At 49.8% G+C, this 14,874-nt stretch overlaps 1 protein-coding gene across 1 annotated transcript; it reads left to right on the top strand.

Moving 5' to 3' along the window:
- Positions 1–761: 761 nt before the first annotated feature.
- lipg (lipase, endothelial) lies at positions 762–13,192 on the top strand. Its single transcript, XM_056273139.1, has 10 exons — positions 762–985; positions 4,441–4,631; positions 4,964–5,143; positions 6,530–6,641; positions 10,371–10,589; positions 10,816–11,058; positions 11,314–11,434; positions 11,617–11,841; positions 11,967–12,071; positions 12,494–13,192. Exons 1-10 carry the CDS (start codon positions 895–897, stop codon positions 12,504–12,506), a joined length of 1,500 nt encoding a protein of 499 aa, XP_056129114.1. The 5' UTR covers positions 762–894; the 3' UTR covers positions 12,507–13,192.
- Positions 13,193–14,874: the final 1,682 nt, after the last annotated feature.

Genomic DNA, 14,874 nt, shown 5'->3' on the forward strand with positions numbered 1-14,874 from the left:
ATTCTGCCGCACGGAGGGGATGGGGCAGCCCCCCCCCACTCCCACCCCCCTACATGGGTTGGATTCCTTTATATATTCCCATGGTTTTGCAGGGGTGTGTGTGTGTGTGTGTGTGTGTGTGTGTGTGTGTGTGTGTGTGTGAAAGAGAGAGAGGGGGGGGGTTTTCCCACGTTTGATAAGGGGCCAAATTGAATATATTTCCTTGTACAAATTGTGTGTAGAAGTGTCCAGAAGATTAGCAACGATGCGATCTTGTGAAGAGACCATGCGGGGTAGAGTCTGCGGTGTGAGGCATGGCGTCATCTGAGGCCGCGTGGTGCGGGAGGACGGCTGGGTTTTTATCCGGACGGTTATTGATTTATCCATCTAATGGGAGCTGGGAGCACAACGACCTGCGTATTTCCGGGGCTTTCTAGTCGGCTACAGGTGAGACACGTGGAAGTTTGACCTCTGACTCTACAGACGGACGCTGCGAGCTCGTTTCTGACTTTTCGGCGCGGAGCCGCCTCAGGTCCTTGGTGACGTCAGCACACGCCCCAAACAAGCGCGAGGGGAAGGGCTGGGGGAAAAAAAAGAAAAGGCGCAACGTGAGAAGCTTTACTACCAGTTCATTCAGCTTTGCCACGCCTTTTAAACGTAAACAAAATGGGGGCTTGACCAATGGCGTGCAGGGTAGATCAGCCGATGATCAGATGACTGAGAGGAGAAACTATTTAAAACTAATGACACTCCTGATGCACGCTCACACAACCTACCGCGCGCACACGGAACACAGCGGCCGGCTGCGCCCGTCTGACTGGATCTACAATCCTACAGGGGGAACCGAACACTCCCGGCCCACCTTACAGCTGCAAATCCCACCTTTCCTCCCCGGCTCCGGTTCGAGGCTGAGACATGAATAATACCCGTCTTTCATTGTGGATTTTTCTGCACTGGGCACTGGTGCTGCTGGCGTCCGGACTCGGAGAGAATGCGGTTCTGAAAGGTAAGAAAATACCCGCTACTCATTAATGGCTCATTCCCTCTGCGCATCTTGGCTGGAATGAAGTCGCCTACATAGTCGCTTACATGTAATGAAGTCGCCTACATGTAATGAAGTCGTCTACATAGTCGCCTCCATGTAATGAAGTCGCCTCCATGTAATGAATTCGCCTACATGTAATGATGTAGTCTACATGTAATGAAGTCGCCTACATGTAATGATGTAGTCTACATGTAATGAAGTAGTCTACATAGTCGCCTCCATGTAATGAAGTCGCTTCCATGTAATGAAGTCGCCTACATGTAATGATGTAGTCTACATGTAATGAAGTAGTCTACATAGTCGCCTACATGTAATGAAGTAGTCTACATGTAATGATGTAGCCTACATAGTCGCCTCCATGTAATGATGTAGTCTACATGTAATGAAGTAGTCTACATGTAATGAAGTCGCCTCCATGTAATGAAGTCGCCTCCATGTAATGAAGTCGCTTCCATGTAATGAAGTCGCCTACATGTAATGATGTAGTCTACATGTAATGATGCAGTCTACATGTAATGAAGTAGCCTACATATAATTATGTAGCCTACATGTAATGAAGTCGCCGCCATGTAATGAAGTAATCTACATGTAATGATGTAGCCTACATGTAATGATGTAGTCTACATGTAATGAAGTCGCCTACATATAATTATGTAGCCTACATGTAATGATGTAGTCTACATGTAATGAAGTAGCCTACATATAATTATGTAGCCTACATGTAATGAAGTCGCCTCCATATAATTATGTAGCCTACCTGTAATGAAGTCGCCTCCATGTAATGAAGTAATCTACATGTAATGATGTAGCCTACATGTAATGATGTAGCCTACACGTAATGAAGTAATCTACATGTAATGATGTAGCCTACATGTAATGAAGTCGCCTCCATGTAATGAAGTAATCTACATGTAATGATGTAGCCTACGTGTAATGATGTAGCCTACACGTAATGATGTAGTCTACATGTAATGATGTAGCCTACACGTAATGATGTAGCCTACGTGTAATGATGTAGCCTACACGTAATGATGTAGTCTACATGTAATGATGTAGCCTACACGTAATGATGTAGCCTACGTGTAATGATGTAGCCTACGTGTAATGATGTAGCCTACGTGTAATGATGTAGCCTACACGTAATGATGTAGCCTCCATGTAATGAAGTAATCTACATGTAATGAAGTAGTCTACACGTAATGATGTCGCCTACATGTAATGAAATCGCCCCCATGTAATGAAGTAATCTACACGTAATGAAGTAATCTACACGTAATGATGTAGCCTACACGTAATGATGTAGCCTACGTGTAATGATGTAGCCTACACGTAATGATGTAATCTACATGTAATGATGTAGCCTACACGTAATGATGTAGCCTACGTGTAATGATGTAGCCTACACGTAATGATGTAGCCTACACGTAATGATGTAGCCTCCATGTAATGAAGTAGTCAACACGTAATGATGTCGCCTACATGTAATGAAGTCGGCTACGTGTAATGATGTAGCCTACATGTGTCGGCTGGGTAAGTGCGCCTCCCCTCCTCCGTCCAGTTAGATGAGCGATTCCTGATTCACGCGGGGGGGGGAGGGGGGTGGCGCGCTCAGCGGCGTGTTCTGCGGTGTTAACTGGTTTTAATGGCGTCTCAGATGTGAGCTGGTGTGGATTAAAGGGAGGGAGGGAGGGAGGGGGACGGAGTAGCGTGGCTGGATTTGGGACCGATTACGTGTCCTTGCGGAGGAGCCGGGCAGCGGGCGCGCACGGAAGAGCGCCAATGAATGGGAACGGACAGCGCCACGTCGAACCGGAGTTCCGCTGAATCCGCGTGTCGCCGCTTAGGTCCGCCGCCGGCAGATACCGAGTACCGACTTCCTTCCTTAACTTCCCGAGGACATTCAGCTGGAGGATCCGAACTCTCCTGCTCTCCAGGCTCTGGCATCCGGTTTACGCCGATCGGGTGTAGTTAACTGTGCTGCACGCTGGAGCGCAGGATGGTGGCTGGACAACCGGTTCTGCCCGGGTCCACGTCATCCTCTTTTAATCACGGCCATTTATCATCAATCCGAACGTTAACTGGCAGAACAACACGTGGGGATGGCATATGTAACGCGCTGGAGGAAATGCAGCTTGGTTGATTGGTTGGCTCAGATATAGTACTGACCAGCCTCAGATATAGTACTGACCAGCCTCAGATATAGTACTGACCAGCCTCAGATATAGTACTGACCTGGCTCAGATATAGTACTGACCTGGCCCAGGCTCAGATATAGTACTGACCTGGCTCAGATATAGTACTGACCAGCCTCAGATATAGTACTGATCAGGCTCAGATATAGTACTGATCAGGCTCAGATATAGTACTGACCTGGCCCAGGCTCAGATATAGTACGGACCTGGCTCAGATATAGTACGGACCTGGCTCAGATATAGTACTGACCTGGCTCAGATATAGTACTGACCAGGCTCAGATATAGCACTGACCAGGCTCAGATATAGTACGGACCTGGCTCAGTGTGACCGGCGAGCAGCTCCGTGGCTCACTAGTGTGATCCGAGATGTGAAGGTTAAAAGAAGCTCCGACGGAAATACAAAAAGCTGACTTGGTCCGACTCCCAAAACCATGTTGGCACGTCTGGGGCTGCCTGGAGCTGTGTGAGAGCGCTAGCCTGATAGATTGGAGCTTGTTAACAGCTGCTAGAATCCTCCCATAAAACGCTGCAAACGAGAGGAGGTGAAAGGAGCCACGTCTCTAAATCAACTTGCCCAGAGAAAGTGGTTAAAGTGTACCCCCACCCCCCCACCCCAAGTGTCTCTCTTTTAAAGGGCAAATGTGCATGAACAAGAGAATTCTGTCCCGTACACTTGCAAAATGATGCCCAATTTGATTACCCGATTTCCCTCGAGGACGACTAAAGTTTCTGATTCTCGTAACAGGATGAGAAAGTAACACTGTGTCAAAGACCCACACCCACACCCATGCAACAACCCTCTACACCCACCCCAGCAGTCTCGAGGACACTGCAATACTTAGCATCTGCCCCATCTACAGAGGTCACATCGGTTCGTGCTGGCAAAGCCGGCTCCAATAATATGACGTCTTATACAATACGCAGCTGTCAGCTGTGGCGGCACCACGGAGGAGGCCGGCCAGCAGACGGTCCACATGTGTTAACCGGAACTGGAACTAACAGGTTAAAGGCCTTCCTGCCATCCAGTCCTCCTGAGGTGGTCCGCGTAAGCCAGCGTTTTGTCTTGGGCACAGTTTACCGGCTGCAGCTCAGATCCCAGTGCCTGGGTAGACCCGGGAAAGGAAGCACAGCTTATTTAATAATCGGGGAATTGTGCCCGACGACACGCCCCTCATGATTTTTATTAACAACCACCCCATGCCACTTTTCTTTTCTTTTCCAGATGGAGAGGATGGGTTGAATAAACTGTCGAACGACAACAAATCTGTCCAAGACCACATCAAGTTCAACATGCGCAAGAGTCTGGATTTTGACCAGGAAGGCTGCTACCTGCAAGTGGGCAACAAGGAGGGTCTGCAGGAGTGTGGCTTCAACGCCACAGCCAAGACCATCTTCATCATCCACGGCTGGACGGTAAAGGACACTACAGCGCTGCGTTTTGACCAGTTTCCCCCACTTATTCTCATCCGTCCACACCAGTCGCTGCTTCCCTCCATCTCCTCCTCTGTACACCTCCATCTCCTCCTCTGTACACCTCCATCTCCCCTATGTCTTCACGTGCTTCCTGCCGTGTGGACTTCTCTGGTTGGTGGAATGTTTCATGTGGGTGTCGCAGTTTGAAGTGTGTTGGGGTGACAGAGGTCGAGAGGTAAAAGCAGACAGTGCATGTGGGGGTGGTGTGGGCTTCTTGTTTTTGGGGGGTGGGTGATTAGGACGACTGACTGATTCCTGTCCTCTTCCTCTAGATGAGTGGGATGTTCGAGAGCTGGATGTACAAACTGGTCTCTGCAGTGATGCAGCGGGAGAGCGAGGCCAATGTGGTGGTCGTTGATTGGATACCCCTGGCACAGCAGCTGTACCCCGATGCAGTCAACCACACCCACAGCGTCGGCCTCAGCATTGCCTTAATGCTCAACTGGCTTCAGGTTTGTGTGTGTGTGTGTGTGTGTGTGTGTGTCTTAGTTTGTTAGACTTGATTGCTTACATTGGCAATTCTAAAAAAATTCCATTTGTTCCTGACACTTGATGAAAATTGGCTGCATGGCTAAATTGGAGAGCTCACATATGACTGACATCCATCCATCCATCCATCCAGCCAGCCAGCCATTATCCATCCATCCATCCATCCAGCCAGCCAGCCATTATCCAAACCGCTTATCCTGCTCTGGGGGTCGCGGAGATGCTAGAGCCTAGCCCAGCAGTCACTGGGCAGCAGGCGGCTGACATGATGATTTAGAACCGGTATCCAGTCGTCCCTGGCTGTGCTGCATTATTTTGCCATGTTAGAAAGTCGGAATGTACAGCGTTGTGTGATTTTTGATAAAACCGAGCCTTCCTTTGCAACATGACACTGAGCGCCAGCCGCCTCATGCAGGTGCGTGCTCTGATAGCTGAGATAGCGAAGATCCTTTGCTAGCGAACTGCACTCGTGTTTAATTAATACTGCATACACAGATCTAATGAATCCCCTTTGGTTCAGTCCAAGGCGGATTTTGCCGGTGAGGGCATATACATGATTAATGGTGGTGATCTGAGCCATCTTGGCAGCTTAGTAAGTAGAGGTGGGGGGGGGTGCTCTGGTGGTAGGATGACTTGAATATTTGAAAATCCAAACCACAGTTGAAGCGATCATGTATGTGCTGCTGAGTTCAGATTAGCATCTCTCCATAGCTCAGGTAAAACAGGAGGTGAATGTCACCAGGAGTGCTTGGGGGTCCTCGGGACATCGATTACACACTGAGGGACCCTCCCATCAGAGCATACAGGAGGACAGGGTCTAGCTGAACACGATGCCCCCCCCCCACCCCCCAGTAAATGACTTGGTGTTGAAAATCCTTATCTATATCTGATGTGTGTTATTCTTCCAAACTTGGGATATGGTCTGTTCTTGCCCCCCCCCCCCAAAAGCATTTAAATCAGTGCTCGGTGCACATTGAAGGAACAGAGTAGCAAAATGGGGTTACTTGGCGCAATTGGGACAAAGCCAACAATTCCATTCAGGAGTACTGTCACGAAATTGGGCCAGGGCACGAATGGTGAGCGGAGAGGGGATTTGGGCGAACCGCCACACAGTTGTAAGCATTAACAAAGAACGTATTTCATGGAGACAAAACTGAGACAGATGGTGGAGGTGCTGTTGCATGGAAGGAAGTGGTGCGCATATTCTTCGCTTGTTATCGTCTTAACTGGGCTTGGCTTGTTTGCAAATTCGGCAGCTTGTTGCTGACTGAGCCCTCGGAGTTGTACGGTGTGGGCTGGCATTTATGGTGGCAGCTGCTGATGTGAGTGTCGGGTCTGTTTCCTTTTGATAGGATGAGCAACAGCTACCCTTGGAGAACGTGCACCTGATTGGCTACAGTCTGGGGGCCCATGTAGCAGGCTACGCAGGAACATTCGTACAAGGGACCATCGGCAGGATCACCGGTAAGTAAAAGCGGAAGTGGGAGCTCTGCTTTGGGCCTCTGCTTTTTTTTAATACTCCTAAATAGGATCTGGTACCAAAACTCGGTACCACTATGGCACCGGTACCTGTACAGCCGATACCTGCCGGACCGAAATACAACATATTGTAACGTGCATGGATAAGTAGACACGCTGGCCGCTGCTCGCAGGTCTGACCCTTTAGTCTAGCGGTTAGCGATGTCTCCCGCGGTGCGGGCGATACGGGTTCGCTTCCCGGCTGCGGCACTTCCTGTGGTTGCGTTGTCCCCGGCTACATTGGTGTCAGAAGTGGGATGGCGTTGTCCCCCGAATTCGCTACAATATTGTAAATCCGTGCGCGTCACACTATCCCCCTCCTTCGGGATGCGCGTCCCCGCGAATCGCCACAGCCAGGACGTGAACCTTGGGCTCCTGCACCGCGGGCTACAACGTTAACTAAAGGGTCCGACCCGTTAGCCAAGGGCTAACGTGTCTACCTCTCCATGCATGTTACACTACCCCCCCCCTCCCCTGGGAAGCGCATCAGCATATCAGCTCCCTCACGCCTCTGGGCGCACGCGCTTCCGATGACCTCACGGTCTCACCACCCCACTTCTGACACCAATGCAGCGAATTCAGGGGGGGCAGTCGGGGAACTGTCGCCACAGCCGGGACGCGAACCAGTATCTCCCGCACCGCGGATGACAACGTTAACCACTCGACTAAAGGGTCCGGCCCGTTAACCAAGGACTAACGTGTCTACTTATCCATGCACGTTACAATATTGTAGCGAATTCAGGAGGCAGCCGGGAATCCGCCGCAACCGGGAAGCGAACCCGGGTCGCCCGCACCACGGGCCAACCCGTCAACTAAAGGGTCCGGCCCGTTAGCCAAGGGCTAGCGAATTTAGTCATCCATGGTCGTTACAATATGTTGTTGCCTCATTAGGTTACGGTCACGCATGCGCAGATGCAGTCACATGACCGTCGCCCGAATGTGGGCAGTGACATTTCTATATAGTGATATGTGACGCACATGGGAGTTTGCTGCTTTGTAGTCCCTTTGAATAGCTGCGGTTGTTGATCACACGAGCGGTGGTTAGTTTTGCGTCGGGGAAATGCACACTGAACCCACAGCAAGATCAATGTTCTCACTTGTACATGTTGTAGTTTTATGGACAAATACGGAGGAAGAACGTTGGGGTACAAGTTTGTATACCATGATATGAACTGATGTTGTCAATACATGTTCCATTTATTGACATTCAGTGCCCGTCTCCTGACTCACTGCCAGCCAGGCAGCGTCGCTCTTGTGGGGCAGTTTGCAGGTTTCACGAGCAATGTCGTCCAATACCGGCTGGTTAGACAAGGCAGCATTGGACAAGGCAGCAGTCAGCCTCCTCCATGGTTGATGCTAGATCCAATGGGGTGTAGGCACGGAAGTAGCCGTGAATGGCTGTTGCGTCGGCCAATAGACAACGCAGAACCTCGAAGCGCACTGAAACATTTAGCTAGCTAGCTTACAACTGACCTTAACATGGCCAGCTCGTACTCTAACCCCAACCGTAACCCCACCGCTGTTGCTATCGCTAGCTGACTAACGTTAACTTAATTCGCCCCAGCTATTGCTCTGTCTGTCGGGCTGGCAGCCAGTGCGCTTCGACGTTCCGCGCTGTCTATTGGCCGACGCAACAACCAATCGCGTCTACTTCCGTGCCTACACCCCGTTGGATCTAGCATCAACCCTCCTCCATCCACTAGAAAATTACAGCCAAGTGGGGGTCAACCACACCCACTTCTTTGGTATTGGTTGGCTACAGATTTGCCAGTCAGAGTCACTATAATACTTCCATGGTCAAAGTTCACCAAAGTTGAACACGCGAAGCAAAGATGCACATGTCTTTCACCACCGGAAGCGAATGTCTTATTCTCCCCTTTGCTCGCATAGAATGGATGTGAACGGGAGGCAAATATTCGCCAATGTTAATTTCGCGCATGCGTGACCGTAGCCTTATATTGCCAAAATACAAGCCCGAGGTGCAGATTGAAATGGCCACTCTGTTTCCAACCGGCTTCTGGTAATCTGACAGGGAAGGTACCGGAAACGGAAGCCGCGCTTCACACACTAAAGGGAAGGTACCGGAAACGGAAGCCGCGCTTCACACACTAAAGGGAAGGTACCGGAAACGGAAGCCGCGCTTCACACACTAAAGGGAAGGTACCGGAAACGGAAGCCGCGCTTCACACACTAACCTTTTGCACGGCTTCACGTCACATTCGCGGTCTGTCAGCGATAAGAAAGGGCAGGTGCCGTTACGCTAGCTAGTGTGTTAAACTCTGTCAAATTGCCAACGCAAGGGCGTCCAGGTGGCGCGGAGGTCTCTTCCGTTGCCTACCAACACGGGGATCACCGGTTCAAATCCCCGCGTTACCTCCGGCTTGGTCGGGCGTCCCTACAGACACAATCGACTTTGTGCATAACTGTAGTCCATTGACTTCCTGTTTCTACTGGAGCGGTCATACCAGTTTCCTGTTTGTTGGCGTGTGCTATTGACAATGGCATGTTTGTCGCGATGCCTGCAAGACTGACCACGGAGACATGTCAACCGCCCCACACAACTGCCCACACACCCTCACCTGCACCGGCCAGCACACGGGGGGAACCTTCACCTGGTACATATCAAGAGACGTCCACAATTATGAGGATGACTGTCTGCGGGTGGGAAGCTGTGGGTGTGTGTCCTGGTCGCTGCACTAGCGCCTCCTCTGGTCGGTCGGGGCGCCTGTTAGGGGGAACTGGGGGGAATAGAGTGATCCTCCCACGCGCTACGTCCCCCTGGTGAAACTCCTCACTGTCAGGTGAAAAGAAGCAGCTGGTGACTCCACATGTATGGGAGGAGGCATGTGGTAGTCTGCAGCCCTCCCCGGATCAGCAGAGGGGGTGGAGCAGAGACCGGGACGGCTCGGAAGAGTGGGGTAATTGGCCGGATACAGTTGGGGAGGGAACGGGGGGGGGGGGATCTAAAAAAAAAAGGAAAGAAAAAATGCCAGTGCAAAACGGTCAAGTGTGGCTACTTTACCCAAAATGATTCTAACGACACAGTGCGCAACACATGATGAGGTTTTGTATTCATTTAGGGATAAAATGTAAGTTGGTATTGTTCAGTTTCTTTGCCTTTGCAATAAGACATTCTTTTGTCGCCATTTTTTTCCCAATATTATTTATTTGCCCAGGGCAGTACACTGAGCACGTATGCTCTTTTTCTGCTACACATTCCCAGTGCCACAGGTTGGCACCAGGGAGCTGCCCAGCACAACCGCCGGCTTCACTGGTGGCCACTGAGCAGCTCCAATGCAGCAGTTGGTTGAGGTGCCTTGCTCAAGGGCACGTCGCCCGTGGGTATTGAGGGAGGGGAGGGTGCCATTCATTCACCCCCCCCCCCACTCACATTTTTCTGCAGTCCAGGGATCGAGCCGATGACCTTCCAATCACAAGCCCACTTCTCTAGCCTTTAGGCCGTGGCTGCCCCCCATTTGCTTTTTTTAAAGGGGATGCCATTTAGGCACCGCTATCATTTTAGCACTGATATTGGTGCCAAAACGATGAGAGGGGGGGGGGGGGAGTAAGTGTCGTAAATGGTGCCTTTTTTTTATATCGAAAAACTGCTGATGTTTTGAGTGACAATTGTCACCCTTTGTTTGACCTTAGGACTGATAGCTGACTGTCTTGCAGGTCTGGACCCAGCGGGGCCGATGTTTGAAGGTGTAGAGGAGGAGAGGCGACTCTCCCCAGATGATGCGGACTTTGTCGATGTTCTGCACACCTACACCCGAGAGGCCTTGGGCATGAGTATTGGAATCCAGCAGCCAATTGGGGACATTGATATCTATCCTAACGGAGGCGAGGTGCAGCCAGGCTGTACACTGGGGGATGTGCTTGCAATGGCGGGGAGTAAGTGTTCAAGAAATGAATGCCTCACTGCTTATTAGCTTGTGGAGTTTGAATGAGGAGTGAGACTCATGCATTTTAGCTTACATGGCGTTATCCTTTTTGCCAGGTTAGAATGTGTTCCTCTTTTTCTAGAGATGAAATTTGGACAACCCAGCGTTAAGGGTTAATTTCTACTTTCTACTGTTGTGTGGGCTAGCCCGTCTAATCTTCCCACACATTCTCCTAGATTTCATGGAGGTGATCAAGTGCGAGCATGAGCGTGCCGTGCACCTGTTTGTGGACTCCCTGATGAACAAGGACCACATGAGCTTTGCCTTCCAGTGCACCGGCCCCGACCGCTTCAAGAAGGGCATCTGCCTCAGCTGCCGCAAGAACCGCTGCAACAACATTGGCTACAATGCCAAAAAGATGCGCAAGAGGCGCAACAGCAAGATGTACCTGAAGACACGTGCAGATACTCCCTTCGGAGGTGAGCTAAGGCCAGGAGAAGGAAGTGTGCTGGTTCAGAGTTGGCCTTATCATTATCCTTTCAATGTGTTTGCTTTCTGAGGGGGAAGGCTGATAAGCAGCTTTTACAGTCATACTAGTTGGATCACCACTTTTTTTTGATAACGGGTGACTTGTCTTCATTCTATGATACCATACTTCTGCACCATAAACCAACCCTGCGGAGCACTGCTGCTGACTTGGTGGATGAATCATTAATGTTGTTTTTATCTTGAAGGCTACCACTACCAGATGAAGATGCACGTGTTCAACAGAAAACAGTCCGACAACTCAGACCCCACCTTCCACGTCAAATTGTACGGCGGCCATAACGACACGGAAAACATGTTTATTGACGTGTGAGTACTGAAACGTTTTTTTAATCTGTTCATTGAGCATACGCGTCTTAGGTTTTACCTTCACGTACTCCCTGCAAGTATACTGATGAGCGTGGATGGCGAAGTCAAACAGCTTAGTGAATGGGCCTTAAAGGAGCTGTTGGTCCCTGACTTTGTGTGTTATTCTCCCTCCTGCCTCCCAGCCCTGATGGCATCAGATTGAATCTGACCAACACCTTCTTGGTGTTTACCGAGGAGGACATTGGCGACCTGCTGAAAATCAGTTTGACCTGGGAGGGGGCAGGTGACTCCTGGAGCTCTGTGTGGAAAAACTTCAAGCAGTCCTTCTGGTCCTGGAATAGCACGCCTGCCAAGCCTGTGCTGGAGGTGCGGCGGCTCCGTGTAAAAGCTGGAGAAACACAGAAAAAGTAAGTTAGAAGCTTGCGTTTTTAGTCATCGCCCCTCCATTACTGCAATGAACCATCGCCAAATGCTGAGACGTTTGTCTGCAAGGCCACTTTCTCATTAGTGTCTGCTCCGTGTGTTGTCATAGGTTTACCTTCTGTGCCCAAGACCCTTCAAAGACTGAAATTTCTCCGGGGGAGTCGATAACCTACGTGAAATGTCGTGATGGCTGGGAGGTGAAACCGAGAAAACGGTACAGTGCTTTACTGAATTGTTGAGGCTTGTGACCCTGAAATCACTGGCACTCCCGAACAATGTCACAGTTTCTAAGGTGGCTCAGCAGGGATTATTAACACTGCTGGCTCTTGGTGTGAAACGTCCTGGAAAAACTGAAAATATGCTCACTTCTGCAAGCCCGTGTACTCCTGGCATCCACCACTTGCACCATGCCCTCTTGCCCCAACCTAAAACAGATAATAATGCGGTGCAATGCACCAAGTTTACACCCTGACATTACACTTGATTACGAGGTGCGCATTTTGGGCAGATATCCATTCCTGCTATCATTTTATCTTGTTTGTTGCTGTGTGCTGCCGGAGTAATGTGCCAAACCAAGTTCCTTGTCGGCCTGAACATAGTTTGCAAATAAAGGATTCCTCTTCTTTTGGTTGACAGGCTGCCGATGTAAGGATTTTAGCACTTCCAACAAGCAACGCAGCACCGCCATGGGGACCTGGGGCAGAACAGCAAGAAGGGACCGCCTTCCTGTCATCTGAGCACTTTGACTGGAGGATTGATCAGCACGCAGTTGGAGGGGCCCTACTATTTCGGGGGTTCTTTATGCACCTGGACGGTTTCCATTGGTCCGTGGTAACAATGACTCTGGGCTTGCACGGCGAGGGACAGCATGCGGGCGGCACATGAGGAGGGCCTGAAAGCGTTGGATTGCCTGCAGATTCAAACAATGTTCCTTTTTATATGGACTATAGCTGTCAACTTGGATTAGTGAAGTAGTTTACAGATCCGTGTCGGTGGGACATACACCAGCAAATGTAGTCGCTTTACTGTACATTTTTAAAACGAGATTTTATTTATGAAGAATGGAAGCACTGCAAGACCAAGCCTATTTATCTAAGCACACCCAATACTGAAGCACATGTTGAATGCATTTCCCCGTGTGTGTGTGTGTGTGTGTGTGTGTGTGTGTGTGTGTGTGTGTGTGTGTGTGTGTGTGTGCGTGTGAGAGAGAGAGAGTGGGCCTGTGACCAAGAAGCGTGCCTTTCTGCTGAGAGAGATTATTGATACACTGTAACTGAAGGATATGAAATGAACTCGTTGCACATGGTCTTTCAGAGTTTCTGTGTTGTATTGTATGGGGGGGGGGGGGATTCTGTACATAATGTAAATAACTATTTGGGAAAATAAAAATTCACCTGTCATTTGTACTAGCTTGCTTTTAGACTCGTTTTTTTACCCATGTGTTTGGTTTGATGTTTTGACCATTTTGCCCCCCCCCCCCATTTGAATCGTGCTTGGTAGCATGCTCAGGTTACTCGACATGGCAGGATCTCTGAACTCCCTTTAAACCGTATCCCACATCGACTTGTCCGCATGTCGGGAAGGTACTAAAAGCACCCTTGGTGTTTGGTGCTCGCCCATTATGTAGCGGCAAGGACCAAGGCCGTCATTTTGACGGTTCTGGAGTTTCAAAGTTTAATAACTTTGTGGGGGCGGGGGATACAGACCTGCCGATCCCCTGAATGCTCCTAAACGACATACTATATTTACATTAAAATGAATTTTAGATCAATTGCAAAAAAAAGTTATAAAATCTACCAAAACAACCATGACGGCTCGTAATTTGCGCGTGCTGGTGTGCGTCACGTCAGTATCTATGACGTGTGTTGGTGGCGTCATTTCCTTCGTGAAGTGCGTTGCTCTGTCCTAGGAACACACTAGCGCCCTCCAGCGCAGAGAAATAGTCTAAACTTGATGTGTGATGGTGTCCAACATGTCTGGCTCCAGACGCAGCATGACCACCGCCGAGGCGCTGCAGTATCTACAGGCGTTGGACAGCCGCCATTTTAAATTGTTTGGGAAATAGTATTAAAGTTGTTAACATGTTAATGTGGTGCCAGTTAGTTTCCTAACAGACACACTAACATATGTAAGGCATTAATATCTCCACTGGGTATTTATCTTGACAGAATATAGAGTTTAAAACCCGTTCTAGTAGTTTTGGGGTTGCTGGAGCTGGAGTCTCGTGATGTAGGCTGAAAGGTTCAGGCTCCCGACCCCTGCATGCGGGACAAACCCCGGATAGGCCCCTCCTCGCGGTATTGACCGGACTTCCCTTGCGGAGTTGGCGCAACCTGCGCAGCACTCAGCTGGCTAAAGCCTAACGGGACCGTAGACTGGCGGTTATAAAGCTTTCCCACACATCCCTGGCTCATAAGTGCCTAGTGTTATGTCTGCACACTGGGTCATCAGCGCTGCATTTGGGTCAGCACTGTTCTATTGTGCTGCAATCGATATGTGATGCCTTTATGGTTGTTCTTGAATCGATTGGGTGAGTCTGCTGTAAGGGTTTTTTGAAATGGAGAGTAAAACGAACGTTGAGTTGACGTTGATACAGAGTCACGGTGTGATCCTTCAAACATAATACCTAACAAGTGGGCAGTCCGGATTCCCAATCCGACCATCACTTTGGTACAACCTGTGGTGGATCCCATCGTCTTCACTCTTGTGTTGCCATGGAACTAGATCCTCCCAGGCCAAGCAGTGTGGACCAGCGTCGCGACCTGATCACCACTTTAATCAAGGCTTTAGCGAATGGCTTTACCCCCCCCCCACAAGGGACTGATCATCCTGGAAGCTCCTAGCGCCAAAGGTACACAACTGGTGGCAAGGATTTTGTGTGGACTCGGCAGCAACCTTGCGATGGAGCAGCCCTTTTTAGGGACAGCGCTGCTCCCCCCAATCAGGGGAAGGCCTTTGAAAATTTGGGCTAAAACAGCTGTTTCCCATGTCTCCTGACTGGAATACCATGTTCAGTA

The sequence above is a fragment of the Lampris incognitus genome, chromosome 1 (assembly GCF_029633865.1).
Source record: "Lampris incognitus isolate fLamInc1 chromosome 1, fLamInc1.hap2, whole genome shotgun sequence".
NCBI classification, from domain to species: Eukaryota; Metazoa; Chordata; class Actinopteri; order Lampriformes; family Lampridae; genus Lampris; species Lampris incognitus.